Below are 21,619 nucleotides of genomic sequence, written 5' to 3' on the forward strand. Positions count from 1 at the left end.
GTTTCAGCGGGTTCCCCTTCAGGGACTCATAGTAGCCGCTGGAGGCTACCGCGGGCGGTCGGCGAACCCGCGGCTAGACCCCAGTGCAGGGCCCAATGGGGGGCGGCCGCAGCGGGCGCAGGCGGGACTTCCGGCAGAGTCGCGAACGTGTGGGCGCGCGTGTAGCTCTGGGGTCGCAGAGGAAGCTGGCTTGGGCCGCCGGGGGGCTGCGTACGGCCGATCCTCTCGCAGCGCCTCAGCATCCGGCAGTATGAGAGCGGGAGGGTTTAGGTGTCCTTTGCGCGCCCGCCCCGCGCTTCCCTGTGCGAGTAAGGAAACAGGCCGGGTCAGGGCTGAACCGGGAACGAAATCCAACTTGGGCTCCGGGCTTCCACCCGCCCACCCCGCCACAGCTTGTTGCCACGCCTCTTCTCTTCGCCATCTCCTTTCCGATCTTCCGTTTCTTTAGGGTGGTGAGAATTTGTGCCTCAAGACATTGTTAGGAGGATGAAATCAACGTGATCGCGCGTTGTGAATATATTATGCAACGCTAGGGAAAGGCCTAGGTGGCACTTGCTGGTCGCGGGGAGGCCCGCCCTCCCTCTGTCCTCCTCCCTCCTCCCCGCCCCCCCCCCATCCCATCGCTTCAGAAGTGAGAAAGTGCATTGTCCCTGTTGTATGTACGGTGCAGTCCTTTGGATGAGGCTTCTGTGTGAGTTCGGTGGAATCCATATTCAAAAGACAACTCAGTATGGGAAACTCGGAAGCTGGGTCAGGATTTTACTGCTGGAAAAACCTAGAATATGGTTTTAAGATGTGGCCATTCAGGATATATGAAGAATCAGTACCATATCCCGTCATTTTTGTCCAAACAAATTCAACAAGTATTTATTATTTTCTTTCTACTGTGGACAGAATGGTGGGGTGTTGGGCGTGGAACACCATTCGTTCATTCAAATAATTATCTATTCTGAGCAGGACATGGCTCTGTGGTGTGTGAGGAATGATCCCTGGACAGATGCTTGAGTGAACTACATAGCGGTTGCTAAGCAGGCGTGGAGGACCTTGTCCTCAAGGGGCTTTAGGGCCTATTAGAGAAGATGAAAACGTGTGAAGCAAATCCAAAGCGATAAATGCTGGAGAAGAAGTATAAAGTATTACAGGGGTTCAGAGAAAGGCCTTTACTCCTGAATGGCAACATCCAGGAGAAAACTATGTGAGCCAAGAAATCCAGGTGGGACAAGGGGCAAATGCTAAGGATATACAGTAGTTCAGTATGGCCAAAGGGTTGGCTATGTGTACAGGTTTTTGAGAAAATAGAAAAAATAGAGTGGGGAATGCTGCGCTAAGAAATTTTGACTTTATTTGTAATCTTTTTTTGTTTTTTTTACAGTTCTAAGGAGAGTAAAGGAACTACGTTTAGGAAACAAAATAATGAATTTTAGGAAAATTGGCTGGAAAAGCAGAAGCTAGGATCTATAATTAGAGGAATGGTAATGAGGACTTCAAAACTACCTATGCTCAGCTGTGAAAAAGGCAGAAAAGAAGGGCACCAGAGGACGAATGAAGAGTTCTAGGCTGCTTGGTGACCCCAGGTGTGTGGAGCGATGACTTTGACATCTGTACCAGCGTGACTAGGAGGATTATGCTCTTAAATTAAGGGATCCAAGAGTTGGAGATGATGGATTCAGCTTCATACAGACTATGTTTGAAATGCTGTTGTGAGTGTTAAGTTATAAATATGTGATATGGATCTCCGCTCCAAAGGAAATTCTAATGTGGTAGAGGGGATGAGAAAAGCATGTAAATAAGTCTTAAAAACCTAGAGTAAGCACTGTAAAAGAGGTGCAAGTGGAGCATTTTAAATACTTTAGCTTTTTGCACATTTTATATTTTTAGTTTTCTCTCTGAAGATCTCTTATTCTTGAGCCTTGAACTACTCTTAATGAACAGTTGTGTCCGGGGAGGCTGAGAACATGATCCACTTTATGTTAAGGTGAGTGCTAGTTGGTATCTATCTTTTTCCTTCCGTCCCACATATTACACCTCTTGTTTCCTGGTCATTTCCTTATCATTGCCTTATTTTCCTGTATCCAGTCTCTAAACTTCATTCTTTGCTAACATCTCCATCTAGAAATTTCTCTACTTCAGACAGGCTCCTACTCATTCTGCAGAAATAGGAGGATTTGGGTAACTGAGTATCACGTTTTTTGGTATGCATTAAACACTGTTATAAAATCAGTTATTTCTGACAGAAACTCTAGTTTATGTCATCGGCCAAATTATACAAGTCACCTATTCTGAATATTATGCAATATTTATTGGTATAACTGGAAAGAAAATATATAGCTCCCAGGCTGCTTTTTAGCTAACACTGTTAACCGTGGTACTGCCAAAGGACCAACATATAGACTTTTTAAAAAACATGAATGAAACTGACTTCTGGTCAAGATAGTATTGATCTTGATGCCACTCCCTTTGTTCCAAACACATGGTAAAATTCATAAGAAAAGATTAAAATTACCCATATTTGGAAACAAGTAAAACATTTATGTGGACCAAAAAGAAAGACCTGGAAACTTGCTGGGCTACGGATCCAAAACCCGATAGAAGCAGTCTGGAGGTTATAGCCTATAATGTAATATGATTGAGGGGGTGCCTCATGTAATATGCATAACTGGGACCAGGATTGCTGTTTGCAGTAAGGACTTTTGATGGGCCCCCCAAATTTAATAGATATTGAATAAAAAAAAACGAATACTACGGGCCATCCATTCATGAAGCCTGTTGTTACAAGCTCCAGTTATATATAGTTAACTAACTGAAGATATATAGTTAAATGAAATTGTATACTTAGGGAGCAGATACAACTTTGAATCCAGACCTAAATCCAGCTACCTTCTCACGTGGTTCCTGTGTCTCCTATCTCCCAAATTTCATGGTGGAAACAAAGTCTCAAGTTACTAATGTAAGACTTATTTCTGGTTTCCTGGAGGATTGAGTAGAGATTACCACAAAACCATCAGGAAGGAAGAGATATGGGAGAAAAAAATTGCCATTCACAAGGAACTCGTAAGGTAAGCTTCAAAACATACAAGAAAACCTAAGCAAAGGAAAGACAAAATCAGCATCAAGAGATGAATTCACTGCAACTGAAATGAAAATAATGGAGCGACTTGATTATAACTAGAATAAATATGTTTAGAATATTCAAAGACATGAAGGCTATGTATTTATAAAGAACAGAAATTATGAAATAAAAGTCAGAAATAATAACAGCTAAATATTTAAAGAACTGGTTAGAAACCCTAGAAATTAAAAGTATAATTATTGAATAAACACTCCATAGACATCATGAACTCTAGACAGGTCTTAGTGGAAAGGGGGCTAGTGAATTGGAAAGATGTTGTATTCTGGGTGAATAACTCATTACTAAGAGAAAAATAGGACATACTGTGTATATATCTTACTACTACACTCTGCCTTGCTTCATGGGGCAGGGATTTTGATCTGTGTTGTTCACTACTTTATACCTATCACCTAACAGTGTCTAGGACATGCTGAGCCCTCAAGAGATTTTCGGTGTTCTTCTGTTAATAATTTATCACGGGAAAAGAAAGTCCAACTTACTATGGCTATTCCATAAAGCAGACAGCTGAAACCAGAGTTGACAGTGGTGAGCAACTTTGAACTCAGTGTCTCCGACACTTACGTAATCAGTGTGCATTATTTCCTGAGTCCATCTGTGTCAAGCAGAACGCTTTTCAAAAAACCGTGTAGAAATGGCAACCTCAGGATACTTGTCAGAGTCACTTCCTGTACTTACTGGAGGCATGAACTTCCTAAGTATACAGCAAGGATATATTATATCATGAATGTCATTCCTGTTGTGTGTAGTATTGCCAGAAGTCCTGGTTGTTGGCAGGGAGGTTGGAGGGTGATCACTTCCATGTGGATTACAGTTCCTAAACATTTTGTTTGTGGAAGATACTGTCACAGCCCATCACAGAGGAAATGGAGTCACATAAAGTTTTTACTATGATGTATTTAGATATGGCTTTTTTTTTTCCTTCTTGAGGTTCGTGGTCTTCTTGATTTAGGATTATTGTTGGAAATAAAGTGTTTGAAAATTATCAGCCATTATTTCTTCAAATATTCTGTTAGTCTCTTCTCTCTTTCTGGGAATCTAAATATGGATTATGACTTCTTTATCCTTTATGTATCTTTATCTTTTTTTTTTTTAAAGAGAGAGAGAAAGAGAGAGGGAGATTTTATATTTAGAGCATTCAAGTTTTACATTTTATTTATTTTTTTAAAAAAGATTTTATTGGGGAAGGGTAACAGGACTTTATTGGGGAACAGTGTGTACTTCCAGTCCCTTTTTTCCAAGTCAAGTTGTTGTCCTTTCAGTCTTAGTTGTGGAGGGCGCAGCTCAGCTCCAGGTCCAGTTGCCGTGGCTAGTTGCAGGGGGCACAGCCCACCACCATCCCTTGTGGGAGTCGAACCGGCAACCTTGTGGTTGGAGAGGATGCGCTCCAACCAACTGAGCCATCCAGGAGCTTAGCGGCAGCTCAGCTCAAGGTGCCGTGTTCATTCTTAGTTGCAGGGACTTGAGGAATTGAACTGGCAACCTTGTGGTTGAGAGCCCACTGGCCCATGTGGGAATCGAACCGGCAGCCTTCAGAGTTAGGAGCACAGAGCTCTAACTGTCTGAGCCACCGGGCGGCCCTATCTTGATCTATTTTTATTTGTCCATGTTTCTTTCTGCTTCTGTTTTTGCACTTCATACAGCTGTGTCTAATTTGCTATTAAAACCGTCATGTTATCAATTTCAATTACTGTTTATTTCAATTTTAGAATTTCTATTTGCTTCCTTTCAAATCTGTTATGCCCTTTTTTAATAGTTTCTAGTTCTTTCCTGAAATTTAAATCTTGTCTTTTATCTGTATAAACTAGTTAGATAATTTTAATCTGTGATAATCAAATTATCTACAGCCCCTGGAAGTCTATTTAAAAATCCTTCCAGCTCTGACATCCCATGTCAGGCTGTTCTCTCTGTGTAGAGGCTTTCCTTACCTTGCTTAGGCTCTGAAAAAGCCTAAGGTGACTCTCCCAGATGAAAAACCCTTCTCACCCTGCCTAGGCTCACCATGCCAGGTTGCCCCTCGGCATCCTGAGCACCGACCTCACTGCATTTGGGACCAGACACCGTGTGCTGGGTTGTCCCCATGTGGATGCCCTCCTAACTGCTCTTGGACTGTGAAAGTCCACAACGGACAGCCATTCAACCACTATGTGGCTGCCCTTATCATCTGGCCTAGACTGTGACATCATACCTGGGCTACCACAACCCCGTTTCCTGTGGACAGATGCCTCATCTGATAGCTTTCGGAACAAATTGTTCAGGACAGTAAGGGAAGGGGAAGAAGAAAAAGAAACGTAGTTAAAAAACAAACCAGTCCAATGTGAAGTGTTTGTCTTTTAAGTGAAGGCTTTTGGTTCTAATAAGTTTAATGCAATTACTAATACATTTTGGGCTGAAGCTACCATCCGTTTTGTATTTTCTGTTTCCTATAGTCCATTCCACTCTTTTGTTGCCTATTTTTTCCCCCACTGTACGACTGTGAGTGATATGCAATGTTTCTACTCTGCTAATGGCTCACTAGAAATTAAATACATCATTAATTTATCAAATATTAATGGTAATATCATTACCTTCCTTCTTAGAATACTACCATTTCTCCACTCACAACTTACACATTATTTTGTTAAATATTTCAATTCTCTATCTTTAAACCACAAAGACGTTCTTCTTTTATACAGTTAATATTAAGAGTTACTACCACTTTCTTTGCTTTTTATTCCTTCTTACAAATCCGGTTATTTTTCCTCTAATAATACATCTTCTAGAATTTCTACAGTTTTACTAAAATGAGTCTAAATGAGAATTTCTTTTTATTTGTCATGCTTGGGGTTTGTTAGGCTTCTTGCATTTATGAATATCTGTCATCATTTTTGGGGAATTCTAAATCATTTCTTCAGTTATTGCCTCTACTCGCTCATCCTTTGAGATTCCAATCACATGTATATTAGAACTTTTCACTGTTCTTATTGTTTACCCTGTCTCCCCCTTGTTTTCCCCTCGTTCTTTGGTCTTTTTGAACTTATTTTTTCTGACTTATCTTCCTAGTTCACTGATTCTTTTGCTGTGTCTAATCTACTGCCCAATATATCCACAGAGTTTTCAATTACAGTTATTATATTTTCTATTTGGCTCTTTTTCAAATCTGCTGTCACTTCTAATAGTTTTCCAATTTCTCAGTGAAACTTTCAAACTTGTATTTAATGTCTAAAAATAAGCATAGTATATCTTAAACTAATAAATATTATGTCAATTATATCTCAAGAAAACTGGGGGAAAATAAGCATAATAGTTTTATGGCTTATAGCTAATAAGTTCAATAATCGAAGCCCCTTTTGGTTATCTCTTTCTTCCCCCATTTTTTTTATTGTGAAATGCACATAACATAAAATTTACCATCTTAACCATTGTTTTTAATTTTTTATTGGGGTATAATTGACATATTAATTTCAGGTGTACAACATAAGGATTCAATATTTGTATATATTGTGAAATGATCACCACAATAAATCTAGTTAACATTTGTCACCTTACATAGTGACAAAAAACTTTTCTTGTGAGAACTTTTCAGATCTACTTTCTTAGCAACTTTCAAATATGCAATATAGTGTTATTAACTATAGTCACCATGCTGTACATTAATTCCCCATGACTTGTTTGTTTTATAACTGGGCATTCATACCTTTTGATCCTCTTCATCCATTTCTCCAACTCCCAACCCCCTTTGGCAACTACCAATCTGTTCTCTGTATCTGTGAGCTTGGTTTTTTTCTGTTTCGTTTTTTTGACTCCACATATAAATGAGATCATATGGTATTTGTGTTTCTCTGACTTTTTTCACTTAGCCATCTTAACCATTTTTAAGTATACAGTTCAATGGTATTAAGTATATTCATAATGTTGTACAACCATCACCACCATCCATCTCCATATCTCTTTTCATCTTATAAAACTGAAACTCTATATCCATTAAGCAATGACTCCTAATTTGCCCTTGCCCTTGGCCCAACCAACATTCTACTGTCTGTCGTTAGGATTTTGACTACTCAAAGTACTTTGTATAGTGGAATCATATAGTATTCGTCTTTTTGTGACTGGCTTATTTCACTTAGCATAATGTCCTCAAGATTTAAATCCATGTTGTAGCCCGTGTCAGAATCACCTTTATAAAAGTGGAATAATATTCCATTGTATGTGTCACAGTTTGTTTATCTAAACCATGAAGGTTTGCCCTCGTTTTCTGAATTTTGTAGTTTTAGCTCTTACATTCTGGCCTTTGAACATTGCGAGTTAACTTTTGTATTTAATGTGAGGTAAAGGTTCAACTTCATTGTTTTGCATGTAGCTATCCAGTTTTCTCCTCACCATTTGTTGAAGACTATTCTTTCTTCATTGAATGATTTTGGCAGCCTTGTCAAAAACTGGTTGGCCATAGATATACGGGTTTATTTCTGGACTCTCAGTTCTAGTCCACTGACCCGTATGTCTCCCCAGTGTCAGCACCACAACTGTCTTTATTACCATTGCTGTGTAGTGACTTTCAAAATCAGGCAATATGAGTTCTCCCATTTTGTTCTTTTCAGGATTTGAAAAGTTAAGTTGGTTATTCTGGGTCTTTTGCAATTCCATATACACTTTAGAATCTGCTTATCCATTTATACAAAGAAGTCAGTTGGGATTTTGATAGCAGTTGCATTGAATCTGTAGATCAGTTTGGGGAGTTTTGTCACTTTAAAGATGTTAAATCTTCTGATCCATAAACAAGATTTTTTCCATTTATTTATATCTAGTTTCTTTCAATAATATGGTGTATTTTTCAGAGTACTAGAGTTACATTTTTTTGTTAAATTTATTCCTAATATTTTATTCTTTTTGATGCTATTGAGAATGCAATTGTTTTCTTAATTTCATTTTCAGATTGTTTATTCCAAGTATGTAGAAATTCAATTGATACAGGCACACCTGATTTTATTGTACGTCACTTTGTTCTCACAGATGTTGTGTGTTTTTACAAATTGAAGGCAAGATCCTCCACCAGCAAAAAGATTAAGTCTTGTTTTATTGTGATACTCACTTTATTGCAGTGTTCTAGAACTGAACCTGCAATATCTCTGAAGTATGCCTATATTTGTATACTGATTTTTTCTCTTCCAACCTTGTTGAACTCATTTATTAGTTTTAATGGGATTTTTTTAGTGGCTTGCTTAGGAATTTACATATAAAGTTCATGTCATCTGCAAATAGAGATCATTTTACTTACATTCCACTTTGAATGCCTTTTATTTATTTATTTATTTTTTCCTAATTGCCCTGCCTAGAACCTCCAGTACACCGCTGGATAGAAGTGGTAAGAGCAGATACCTTTGTTCCTGATGTTAGGGGGAAAGCATTCAGTCTTTCACCATTAAGCATGATGTTAGTGATAGAGTTTTCACTGATGCCCAGGAGTTCTCAATGTCAGGTTGAGAAAATTCCTTTCTATTTCAAATTTGTTCTGTGTTTTTATCATGAAAAGTACTGGATTTTGTCAAACTTTTTTTTGTCTTTTTTCCTGCACCTATTGAGATGGTCATGTGATTTTTGTGTTTTATTCTGTTGCTATGAAGTGAAATTCAAATCAAGTGTAAACAGTATTAGAGAAGAAACAGCTGACCATAGGAATGTTGACACTGATTATTCTTTAAGAGACTCAAGATATACAGCCAGAGGAACTTAGTGAAGCCAAACATCCACATAAATGAGGAAACTGTGAAAAAAAGTGATGAAGACATCTCAGAGGAGATGATACCTGTAAAAAGCTTCACATTACAAGTGCAAAGTACAAAATGTTGGAAGCTGATCAAAATTTAGAAAGGGGTATGAGAGTTTGACAAGCCCAAACAAAAAAAGCCTTGCTCATAAGTTATATAATGAGACATTCAAACTATTGTTAATTTTTTCACCAAAAAAACCCCACTTTAATTCTCAATGTTTCTAATGTTTTAAATTATAATGTACTAAATAAATTTAATTTTACTATATCCATTTCCTTATATACTGATAACCGATTGGGTTTTTAATGTTTTGATTAAAAAAATTTAAAGGCCATGGAATAATTGTAATTTTCCCCATTGATTATTAAGTTTACTTTGTATAATTTGTGCTTTGACAGTAATTTTGATGGTATTGCACTCCTATGCTAAGAGATTGAATGTATTTTATTGTGGCTAAGAGATAAGGTGTATTTTATCATGGCCAACAAATTATTACATATTTAGACTTCAGTAGGTTTTAGAGTGACGTCTTCTTGCTTTTGCTATTATTTCCCGACTATCTCTTCTCAAATAACTCAGTCTTAAAGGCACTAGGTGGAGTAGAGCAAGGTAGATGTAAGCATATTAGGATGGGTTAGCATTCCCGTGTAGGAGCCAGTCCCTACCTGGGAGGGTAGCTCAGCATGTACATCGGTTACAATAGGTGAACTGTTATAATAAGTAAATATAGTAAGGATAATAGCAGCCAGATTTTTAATTGTTAGAGAAGGAAGTTACATTTAGTCAAGTTTGCATTTAGTCAAGTTTGGAGCCATTTGGGTTTGTCTGATAAAAATAAATGGAAATTTAAAGGAGGAATGGGATATTTACATACTTTCAAAATACCTCCCCAGAAAATACCAATTAATTACAGAGGCATAAATGATAACTTCACAGTAGAGAAGCCTGGCAATTACTCTCTTAACCAAGTCATCAGAGTAATGGAAGAAATGAGGTCATACAAATATATGGGGATGGAAGGAGAACTAACTCTGGTTGGTGAACACACAATGGGATTTATAGATGATGTAATACAGAATTGCACACCTGAAATCTATGTAACTTTACTAACAATTGTCACCCCAATAAACTTTAATTAAAAAAATTTAAAAAAAAATGAAATCATGAGCCACTTGATTGTATGAAATGAAAAGAACACAGTATGAAGAATATCAGCCAAATTCAAACTGAGGAACATCCTACAAAATAATGGGTTGTAATCTTCAAAGTTGTCAATGTTGTGAAAGTTAAAGTCTAGGGACCTGTCCAGATTGAAAGAGACTTGAAACTTGACCTAATGCAATGCATGATTCTGATCTGGAATCTTTGCTGCAAGGGAGCTTCTAGGAGCAACAAGAAAAACTTGAATGGGGTCTGAGGACAGTTTTAATGTTATTGTGATTATTTTGTAAAAGAATATACTTGTCTGTAGGAAACACAGATGTTTGAGTGATGGGCATGATATCAGCAATATACTGTCATAGTTCAAGAACAGAAAAACTTCTTTGTACTATACTTGCAACTTTTTGTAAGTTTGAGATTACTTAAAAATAACTTAAAAAGTGATGTAACCATTTTATTTAAAATGTCTATTTTTATAATGTGCTCTTCAATGATTTAATTTTTGATGAAAATTTTTAGATATTTTTCTAATAAAAAAGGTGTATGGTTTTCCAAATTATTTTAGAAGTTATTTGAGCATAAAGTTGGAAATACCACTGCCCTGGAAGAACCAACTTCCCTATGACTCCAGCAAATGAAACAGCTTTCAGAACTACTCCAGTGCGTTTTCTCTGCTGTACTCACATGCTGTTACTGAAAACACATTGTACTTGGGAAGAGGGGGAAGTAGTACTCCAGGGCCTAATTCCTGGGTTCAAAAACCTGACTCTAATATGTATTTGTTAGCCAGGTACTTAACCTCTCTCTGCCTCAATATCCTAATCTGTGGGAATGTAGGTGTACTTGGCACAAAGCACCACACAGAAATGCACCATAAACACCAGCTATTATCATTTCTAAAGTCTGAGCCCTTAAAGGGCATGATCCATGTCTTACTCGTATTTTGATCTCATTGCTTCTCATTCCTAGCCTATTTATCGGGTCACCTTTTCTCCAGTGTTTTTTCCTCTGAGCTATCATTCACTGTTGCAATTGCTATCTTCCTAATCTGTAAATCTGATCATGTCATTCTCTGTTCAAGTTGGTTTCCCAATTTTTACAGGATAAAGTCAAAATTCACTGCTACAAGCAAAATCTCTGCTTCCATCCCATGTGTTTAAGTTCCACCAAGCATGCTTTCACACTTTAATGGCTTTGTTCTAGTTGTTTCCATGCATCTGAAATGTCGTTCCCATCACATTCTATTCATTCTTAAAAGTTGGTCTCGGGCAGCCGGATGGCTCGGTTGGTTAGAGCACAACCTCTGAATAACGGTTCCCGGTTCGATTCCCACATGAACCAGTGAGCTGCGCCCTCCACAACTAGATTGAAGACAACCAGCTGCTGCTGAGCTGGAGGGGCCGCCAGATGGCTCAGTTGGCTCAGTTGGTTAGAGCGCAGGCTCTCGATGATGAGGTGGCAGGTTCAATTTCCAAATGGGATGGTGGGCTGTGCCTTCTGCAACTAAAGATTGAAAATGGCAACTGGACTTGGAGCTGAGATGTGTCCTCCACAACTAGATTGAAGGACAACGACTTGGGGCTGATGGGTCCTGGAGAAACACACTGTTCTCCAATATTCCCCAATTAAAAAAAAAAAAAAAAAGTTGGTCTCAAAAACTCACCAGACTTTCTCAGTCACCTTCTGTTGTAGGGTCATATAGTGTTATGTTCATAAATCCATAATGGCCAATCATACTTTGTTAATAATGTAAAACCTTTCCACCTCTGTAGATCATTCATGCGTTCATCAAATATTCATTGAACAATGTTTATTAGATAACAGGCTCTGTTCCCAACAAGTCAAGACTAGATTCTCATACAATTTATGTAGACGATTATTAAGAAAAATACCAAGTCGCGGTGACTGCTACGCAGAGACTGTCAATTGAGTATGATTAGTTGTTCAAGAGTGTATGGTCAGGGATCGCTTTTCTGAAGTACTTTTACGCTATGAATTTGAAAGCGCGTAAGTGACAATTAGAGGGGAAGTGTCACAGGTCGCTGGAATAGCTGCTGGTCGTGGGAACAACTGGTGCAAGAGGCAGGAATAAGCTGGTGTGGCTGGCACCCAAAGAGCTCCTGGTGGTCGTCCCCTGGGACGGTTGTGTACAAAGGCTGACGAGGCAACTTAAGTGTGTGGAGGGTCTGAGAGCCAGCGGGGGCAGGCACGTATTCCTGCGAGTGGGTTCCTCCGCCAGCATGCGATACCCTGAATGGGCTTTCCCTTCGGAACTTCTCACACCAGCCCTTTTCTCTCCGGCGGTGGCAAACGATGACACAGAACCTTCATGCAGTTGCTGACCGCATAAGGATCCGACAAAGGAACCACGAAAGAGGTAGTCGCGCAAGGGCCGAGCCTGGGTAGCAGACGAGGGCAGCCAGCCTAAACTGGCGGAAGAAGTCGGAGGAGGTACAAACCCGAAGGCCCTTGGCGCGAATGCTGCGCATGCGTACTCGCGTGCATACGTCAGTTAGGGCGCCGGTCCGAAAAAGGGCGGGGCGAGCCATCCGCACCGGAAGGGGGTTGGCTGGGCGGGGCCGGGAGGCGGCGGTGGCGGCTACGCGCGCGCGCGGGTGCGAACGGGGAACGCCGCGAGGGCCGGGGCGGGCCGGGCTGTGGGCACGACGGACGGCGACGATGGCCACGGCAGCGGGCGGCGGCGGGCCGGGGGCAGCGGCAGGCGCCGCTGGTGCGGGAGGCGCGGCGGCGGCGGCGGGCCTGGCGGTTTATCGGCGGAAGGACGGGGGCCCGGCCAGCAAGTTTTGGGAAAGCCCGGAGACGGTGTCCCAGCTGGATTCGGTGCGGGTCTGGCTGGGCAAGCACTACAAGAAGGTGGGTTCGCGCGCCCGTGGGAGCCAGGAGGCCACGCGACGGAGGCCGGGGGCGGCTACTGGCCTCGCGGACCTCGGGCTGCCCCTCCCCCCCGCGCGCCACGAGGGACAACAAAGGCAGGCGCCGGGCTCGCCACGCCCCCGCGGTCCGTTCTCGAGGCCCGCGGGCGCGGGGGTCTCCCCCGAACTCTCAGGGCCCTGCTCTTTGGAGCTCAAGCATCCTGGGCGAAGCCCCTGGTCCCCGAACAGGAACAGTCGAGCTCAGCAGCCCGGAGGGTGTGAATCTCTTTTGTTAGCTGCCCTATTAGGTGTGTGAACAATGATTGTTAAAAACAGCTTGAACCAGTGTGTAAAAGCAGCTTCGTTTTGTTTAGAGATTAGTCTTCAAAGTCAAGTGAGGTAACTAAGGTCTTACTACCTGTTGTTGATTTGCTAGAGAAGGAACATGGACGATTGTACTCGGAAGGTAATAACAGCCGGTTAATGTAAGGAATTATACTATTGATGGGAACTCGCATTAAAAACTGACTTTTTACTATATAGTATTTTTAGTTATGCATAGAGGGAGTAAAAGAGTTAATGTTCACTTGTACTTGAGGGTTTCTCAGTGAGGCCTTCCCTGAGAGCCCCATTTATATTAGATCACCCCACTTCATGTCAACTTTATTTTCTTCGTACCACTTTTTATTTTTTTCATTTCATTCTGTTTCTCCTTCCTTTATGATTTAAGTTCCACCGAGTCGATGATATTGAAAGTTGTGACTTAACCCCTTGATTATAACAAATGTTTTTTAACTTCCCCTTTATGTAAATACTTAGGAATGACTCCCTTACACGGTGTAATGAAGCACGCAGCCAGAAATACTCCCTCTGCCCCCAAGCTTCCGTAACACCCTTTTCAGTTCTGTATTTCCCCATTGAAGACCATAGCACTGGGGCAAGGAGCTTATCAGGCCTGTTCACTACAATGTGTCCTTGAACATGGTTGGTACTCATTGTCTCGCCCTTAGTAGTTGCTTAGTAAATACTAGTTGAATGAATGAAAAGATAACGTACTCTAGAAACCTGTTCATTTGGGGTCTACAGCAGAGTGAAGCCTGTTGGCTTTGAGAAGTCCTTAGGCATGAACAAGGGATCTTGGGTTCGGTTGACATTACACTGTGGTACTTCCAGAAATGACGATTTCTTATCTGAAGCTTTAGGAAGTGAGAGACATATATTACTATTTACAGTATATTTTTAGATGCTTTGATTATTTCCCCCTGAAGTTTTGGAGTCACATTTGGGATTGTAGATTGATTTTTCTCATCTGTATGTAAGTAGACAAGAATATTGTTCTCTCTTGTACAGTTAAAATTGGTCATTTTTTTGTGTAGGCAATAGAGCTTCTGGAAGTGGCTAAGATAATTGAATATATATGTAGTCTATATCTGTATCTATATGTGTAAAATGAGAATATATTTTATCCTGTTTCCTTCAGCTAATGCTTTGGATCTTAATTTCAGTGTTCCTTAACGTAGTTATTTTTTCCCACAGTTTGGATCTTTTTCCTCCAGTTTTACTGAGTTACAATTGACATATAATATTGTATTACTTTATCAAAGTAGCTTTAACAAAGAAAAGTACTCAGGAGTGATATTTTTTTGGATTATCCCTTTGTGACTCCCATAGGACTGTTTTACAAAATCAAATATCAAGGAAGGGAAAAGAAAAAAGGAAATAATTTCTGCTTCTCCAAAGTCCGTGTGCATCTGTTGGATCCCAATCTTAAGAGAGCAGCTTGAGGCTTAGATAACCAGCAGGTTAATGTTGGCTCAGTATCCCTGAGGCCTTAAGACAGTCAAAGTTAGGTTTGATTTCTCAGGGTTTCATAAAGCCAGACTATATTTCTTGCATCTACTCAGATTCAGAATTCAATCTGACAGCCGGAATCCTATCAGTTTCTGAGAGTGTTGTTGGAGTGGTGAAAGTATTAACCAGACGGTTCTTTGCTGCTTTTGTACACACTGTATCTCTACTTGTACACGTTGATGGGTTTTAACTAAACTTTTCTATTGCATTTAATACTGAAGTTTCAGATTGATCAATCTCAGCAACGAGATGAAATAAGCATGACATCGGTAGTCTCCTTTTTATTGATGGGTCTATCCATGCAGTCAGTGAACTGAGCATCTACCATATCCAGGCACTTAAAACATAACTCACTTAAATCCTCACAACAGTCCTGAATGAGAGACATTATTAACTTTATGTTACACGTGAAAGGAACCTGAGGCTCCCGATTTAAGTAACTTCTCCAAGATTGCTGGTAGAGGTGGCAGATTTGGGATTCAGTGAATCCTGCCTGGCTCCAAACCCGTTTTCTTTTTTGCTACACATCATTTCTCTTTAAGAAACTCACAATGTGGAAAAGATAGACATAGACACCTACCCAGGTGATTGCAAATTAGAAGAGACTTCATTGTATTTTCATTTTCTAAGTGCCCTTAGTAGATGCTCAGTAAATATTTGTTTAATGAATGAAAAGGTGAACTAGTCTGGGAACCTATTCATTTAGGTTTTGTAAATACGTTTGGCTTAGCAACACGGAAGGGAGGTGAGTACTTTTTGACAGGAGTGAACTTCTGGTCGGCCAAAGAAGTCCAGAGGAGGGGACCACTTTAGATAAGAGGAATCCGAAGCCCAGGGAGGATAACTGTTTGCCCGAGGTAGCATTTTAAGTCACGTAGCAGAGCAGAAGCTTGTTACCTACCTAAGCTGCCTTCTTCGTGTTTGTGTACATGTATTTTGTCCTGACTTTGATAGAGAGCTGTACTTCTGTTCATAGTTTCTGAGTGGTTTTCAGAACCTTCCTGATCTCAAATTGATGCAACTCAGATACGAGTACCTTGGCGGTGAAGTAGATCTGTAAGTCATTAAGTTCCCAGTCATTAAGTCTCTTCCCAAGTTTTGTCTAATTCCTGAAATAAGATTTAAGATACCAGAATGGTTTAAGGTTGATCACTAAAATAGACTAGATTGCTTAAGGAAGGCATTTCAATGTCCTTTATTTACGTAAATTAACAGTTAAAGAAAGTTACTTTTTTTTTTAAAAGATTTTATTGGGGAAGGGGAACAGGACTTTATTGGGGAACAGTGTGTACTTCCAGGACTTTTTTTTTTTTTTTCCCAAGTCAAGTTGTTGTCCTTTCAATCTTAGTTGTAGAGGGTGCTGTTCAGCTTCAAGTTGTTGTCCTTTCAGTCTTAGTTGTGGAGGGCACAGCTCAGCTCCAGGTCCAGTTGCCATTGCTAGTTGCAGGGGGCACAGCCCACCATCCCTTGGGGAGTTGAACTGGCAACCTTATGGTTGAGAGAACGTGCTCCAACCAACTGAGCCATCCAGGAGCTCAGCGGCAGCTCAGCTCAAGGTGCCGTGTTCAATCTTAGTTGCAGGGGGCGCTGCCCACCATCCCTTGTGGGACTCGAGGAGTTGAACTGGCAGCCTTGTGGTTGAGAGCCCACTGGCCCATGTGGGATCGAACCGGCAGCCTTCGGAGTTAGGAGCATGGAGCTCTAACAGCCTGAGCCACCGGGCTGGCCCCCGAAAGTTCCTTTTCTTAATGGGACGTTTGCTGCAATAGGATTGTTTAGGGACAAGTTAAACTTTTTTTTATTAATGCCGTAGGTAATATAAAGCAGATTTATTGATAAAACTTTCTAAACATATCTTAACTTTCATAATCAAAATACTTTGAAACTAAAGAATTGTCTTAAGTTAAACATGGTTTTGAACCTTTTTTGAACAAAACAAAATATTTATGATTGAAATAGTCTGTGTAATCCATTTTTTTCATAATCAGGATTCAGTATTTTGAAAGCTGTTAAGCACTTAGGTTTTAGGTGATATTTTTGGAAGCACTTGAAATAAACTCTGTTATATCAATATGAGATAGTGGGATGAACATTACATTTGGTTGGAAGATGTGAGTTCAGTACTCTTGGCTGCTAATCGGTGGTGTCCTTGAACAGATCACTTGATTTCTGTGTTTTAATTTTTCATTTGTAAGTAGGGAGTAAGACTGACTCCTATAGGACTGTTTAAATCTAATGAGATAATCCTTAAAGATGGGGTTATAGAAGTTTGAGGTTGTAGTGATACTTTTGCCATATATCCCATGGTCAGCCTGCTTCATTCTTATTGATTAAATAGAATGTAACTATTAAAAAATTGTTTAAAAGTTGATTTAAAAACCATTTAAAAAGTCATACAGTGGCTGGCTGCCTTTTGAGTGGGTACAAGGTATAATATGTTCACACTAATACATTAATTTCAAATTTCATACATGAGTTAAAAATGCCATCTCTTCCATACATTTTCATGTTTTATAATTTTTGTGGGTGATTGGAAAAGAGTAGCCAGAGTCAAATATTTTATAATTTACAAATAAGATTTAAAAATATCTAAGGTAATAATTTTGATTGGGCTTTGAACCTGGCCATACTTTCTTGTGAAACTATAGGGTTGTCCACATAAAACCTTTCTCATTCCAATGACAGAATACATTGAAGGAAATATGTACAGTAGTGAAGTTTAGAACATATACAAAGCTATATATATAACAATTATTAAAAATGATGTTTTTGCCTGGAGGGTTGATTTGACTTTAGTTGAACAGCCTTCCTTCAAGATAGTATCTTTTACAGTTTTAGGATTCGGCATTGTTCAGTTACCTACCAGTATCTGAAAAATAAAAAGTTATGGTTATTAATTTTTATCTTGTTTTACTATATGCAGAAAAACTGCAGTGTTGTTTTTTGTTTTGTTTTTTTGATCCCTTTGGGAAGCCTGTACTTATTAAAGGTGATAAAGTTACCTTGTGGGTATGTACAGTGTATTTTGCCAGCTCTGTAAGATAAACTTGAAGAGTTTAGTCTTTTTTAAAGGTTATACTATTACTAGTTACTAGTTGAATATTACTTAGTGAAGATTTATTATGTTGAGTAAATTGGAAAAAACTGATGCTAAATTTTCACTTGGAAAGTATATAGTCCTTAAAAAAGTAAACTTGATAGTTTTGTGGGAATTGGCAATATATTATAGGAAATACAGGGGACTTGTAAGTAGTTTTTAACATTTCAAAATTGCTTAACTGGTTTTTAACTTTTATAATAAAATGTATTCTTTAACTGAGATATGTAATAATATGTGAAATGAATTTTTTATAAAAGCTCAGTGGTTATTAAAAAGTATGGTTCCTAGTCCAGTAGTGTCACCTGGGAACTTACTAGAAATACAAATTCTTGGGCCAGACGTTGAATTAAGAATTCTGGGAATGGGACAAATTTTAAGGACCATTGTTTTACACTAACAGAATTGACATCTTGTATGCTTAATTGTATGAAACTTGTTCTCAGTTTTTGATTCATGTCTGCAATACTTGTTTCACTTTGTGGCTTTTTGGAAATGTGTTTTTACAGAACACCCTTTGTACAAAGGAAACTTTATAAGGATTAAAAGGAATGGTCCAGAGCAGGGATAGGTAAAATTTTTCTACCAAGAGCAAGAGAGTAAATACTTTAGGCTTTAAAGGTCATGCAGTCTCAGTTATAACTGCTCAACTCTGCTTGCTGTTTCATGAAAGCAGCCATAGACCATGTGTAATGAATGAATGTTCTGTTTTGATAAAACTTGATGGATACTGAAATTTGAATTTAATGAAATATTTGTTGTATGTCGTGAGATACTATGCTTTTAAATATTTTCCCAGCCATTAAAAAGTACAAAAACCATTTTTAGCTGTAAGCCACAGAGAAACAGACAGCAGGCTCAATTTTACTAACCTTTGGTCTAGAAGATTTCATGTGAAATAAAACATTCCAACAAAATACCAGTCTTCAGCAAAGTTAACTGCATGCTGGCTGTTTCATTTGGAGTAGAAAGTTAATGCACCTGAACAAATAAAAATTTGGGAGGGTATTGAGCTTTAAAAAGAATTATCTTTATATGTTATGCTCTGTCTTTGGCAGTAGCACAGATTGAGAGCCATTCAACTTACTGTACAGTAAGGATAGACTGTGCAGCTGGTATTTTTTGCCATGTATGAATAACTTAGAAATTATTTATTGTAATGGAAACATACCATATTAATCTTGTATGCTGGTTGGTACTGAGAAAGAGTTTTGCTTCACAAAGGAAAAATTAGTTCTTATCTTTTGTGAAATTGAAGGAGGTATAAATGCTTTTCCTGCTCAAAATTGATTTTTTTAAAAATTACTGACTATGCGTTTCTCAAAGTGATATTGAGCATTTAATACCAAATTAAACTTTTGCATTTAATTGAACTCACTAATTTATACTTTCCCTGTCATGTTACCCATTATCTTTCCTTGCTGTGAAGTTGTTATGGCTTGCTATCTGCCACTGGTTTGATCTTTTGACATTATCCACCTCAGTGTGGATAACTTTTCACATTGTTTTTTTTTTTAAAACGACTTCTTATTGTGTTAAAAAAGAAAAAAATTACCATCCTAATTAACCATTTTTAAATGCACACACATGTATTTTTTTGATGCATAAAAACAACCGTTCTATTGTGCTCAAACCTTAATGGCATAAAACAACCATTTTGTTATGCTTAAAGTTCCTGTGTGTTGGGAATTAGGAAGAGCGTAATGGGGACAGTTGTGTGTCTACTCAATGATGTCTGGGTTCTTGATTGGGGAGATTTGGTGACTTGGGGGTGAATTGACAGCTGTGGGTCAAAATCATCTGGAACCATCTTTACTCGTGTCTTGTGGTTGTGTCATCTGTCTTTTGGGACATCAGCTAGGGCTGGTGGCCATAGCATCTCCATGTGGCCTCTCCATGTAGCCTGGGCATCCTTAAAGTATGGTGGTGTCAGGGTGGTTGGACTTTTCATCATAGTTCAGGGCTCCAAAGTTGAGTGTCCCAAAAGAACTAAGTGGAAGCTGTATGACCTTTCTTGACTTATTCTTAGAAGTCACATAGCATCACTTTTGCTGCATTCTGTTGGTTACAAGTGAGTCACTAAGTATTGACCTGATTCAATAGAAGAGGGCATTCAGCCCATCTCTTGATGGGAGGAGTATCAAATAATTTGTGGATCTGTTTTAAAAACAAAACAGTTTGCTCTCTGGCCACAAATTTTGAACATTCATCCCACATACAAAATACACTGGCCAATAGGTCTCATCCCATTGTAGTATCAGGCTCCACTTTGAGGTCTACGATATCATTGTCTAAGTTAATTCAGGGCAGATGAGATGGCTTGGGTTTGGTTTCTTGGGCATGGTATCTCTCATTCTAAAGATCTGTTAACTACAGAGACTTGTCTGTCCCTTCTGCCACCCCCAGTATTTGTTTTGTAAGCTCCTTTAGAGCAGAGAGCATGTCTCAGACATTTATAACTGCACCATGCCAGTGCTTAGTAGGTACCAGGAAGTAAGCTAACGTTCTCTTCTGTACAGTTGTCCCAATTTCTGAATCCTTGTCTTTATCTTGCAGTATGTTCATGCGGATGCTCCTACCAATAAAACGCTGGCTGGGCTGGTGGTGCAGCTTCTGCAGTTTCAGGAAGATGCCTTTGGGAAGCATGTCACCAACCCCGCCTTCACCAAACTCCCTGTAAGTACATCAGCTTTTAACTATGGAATGTTACCGCTATTTAACTGTAGGAAGCTTCTCTTTCAGGCATCATTTAACATCTGCGTGAAACCTCACGACAATTATTATGTAGACTTAACTGTTAACTTTATACTATGTCTTTGTTTCCTTATAGTTTCTACTGTATCAAGTTGTCTCCGTTTTTTCTTCTGATTCAATTCTTGTGGCTAGAATACTATTTCATGGAATTTTTATATTTAGTAGGTAGGATATTTCTGAGCCTATGTAAGAATATAATTCTGTTTTCCTTGCAATTGATATTTTGACTGATAGTTTGGCTGGGTATAGAAATACTGGGGTATGCTTTATTTCTTTTTGAAATATGTGGGTTTTGTTTTTTCCTTAAAATTTGATTTTGTAGAGGAAAAATCTGATAACTGCTTGTTGATTTCTCCTTTTTTATACTGATCTTTAAAATCTTTTTTATCTTTGAAATTCAGAAATATGTCTAGTTGTGATAAGTCATGCTCTGAAGACTCAATTATATTTCTTTAGCTCAGGGAACATTCAATCTTTTAGTCTTCTCTGCTGTTCCGTACACCTTTAATATAATGTTTGAACTCTGATTGTACAAATGCTAGATTTCCAGGGACTACCTGTCATTATCTTTTCTCATAATTTTTGTTTTCTAGTTCTCCGATTTGTGTCTTTACAGTTTCTGTTCTGCTGTTTGCTATCTCCACTGAATTTTTTATCAGTAGACTTTTTTTCAAATCTCAGAAACTTCTGATTTGAGTGTTCTTATTTTATCACTAAACCTTTTGTTGTAACACCTCACTGATCTCTTAGATATGATTGAGAATAAGAAATAGTATTGTTTCACTGATCTTGTAGTAAATGTGTTGACTTTGCTTATGGTATTTTTGCTATCCAGATATTTATTTATTTATTTTATTTTATTTTATTTTATTTTATTTATTTTATTTTTAAGGAGGGCACAGCTCACAGTGGCCCATGCAGGAATCAAACCGACAACCTTGATATTATTAGCACCACACTCCAACCAACTGAGATAACCAGCCACCCCCAGACATTTATTTTTATTTAG

General features: G+C 38.9%; 1 protein-coding gene and 1 long non-coding RNA gene across 6 annotated transcripts in view; both read left to right on the top strand.

Annotated features, from left to right (window-relative positions):
* The first annotated feature begins 53 nt into the window (after positions 1–53).
* On the top strand, positions 54–10,591 carry LOC141567161 (uncharacterized). Of its 4 annotated transcripts, none has more exons than XR_012489576.2 (3): positions 54–1,574; positions 1,879–1,975; positions 2,837–10,591. It is a non-coding gene; the product is annotated as an uncharacterized LOC141567161 (long non-coding RNA). The 4 variants fall into 4 exon arrangements; XR_016021248.1 differs by having other exon boundaries at positions 54–1,213; positions 1,373–1,574; positions 1,879–10,591; XR_016021250.1 differs by having other exon boundaries at positions 54–691; positions 1,373–1,574; positions 1,879–10,591.
* A 2,040-nt stretch (positions 10,592–12,631) lies between these two features.
* Positions 12,632–21,619, top strand: part of SMARCC1 (SWI/SNF related BAF chromatin remodeling complex subunit C1) — a 137,324-nt gene continuing 128,336 nt past the window's right edge. For both annotated transcript variants that reach the window (XM_019723988.3, XM_019723987.3), the window contains exons 1-2: positions 12,632–12,909; positions 20,413–20,532. In XM_019723988.3, the coding sequence (XP_019579547.2) occupies positions 12,715–12,909; positions 20,413–20,532 (315 nt within the window). In that variant the 5' untranslated portion in view covers positions 12,632–12,714. The remainder of the gene's footprint in view (positions 12,910–20,412; positions 20,533–21,619) is intronic.

This window comes from Rhinolophus sinicus, chromosome 5 (assembly GCF_057876585.1).
Source record: "Rhinolophus sinicus isolate RSI-liver-muscle chromosome 5, RSI-T2T, whole genome shotgun sequence".
In the NCBI taxonomy this organism is placed as follows: Eukaryota; Metazoa; Chordata; class Mammalia; order Chiroptera; family Rhinolophidae; genus Rhinolophus; species Rhinolophus sinicus.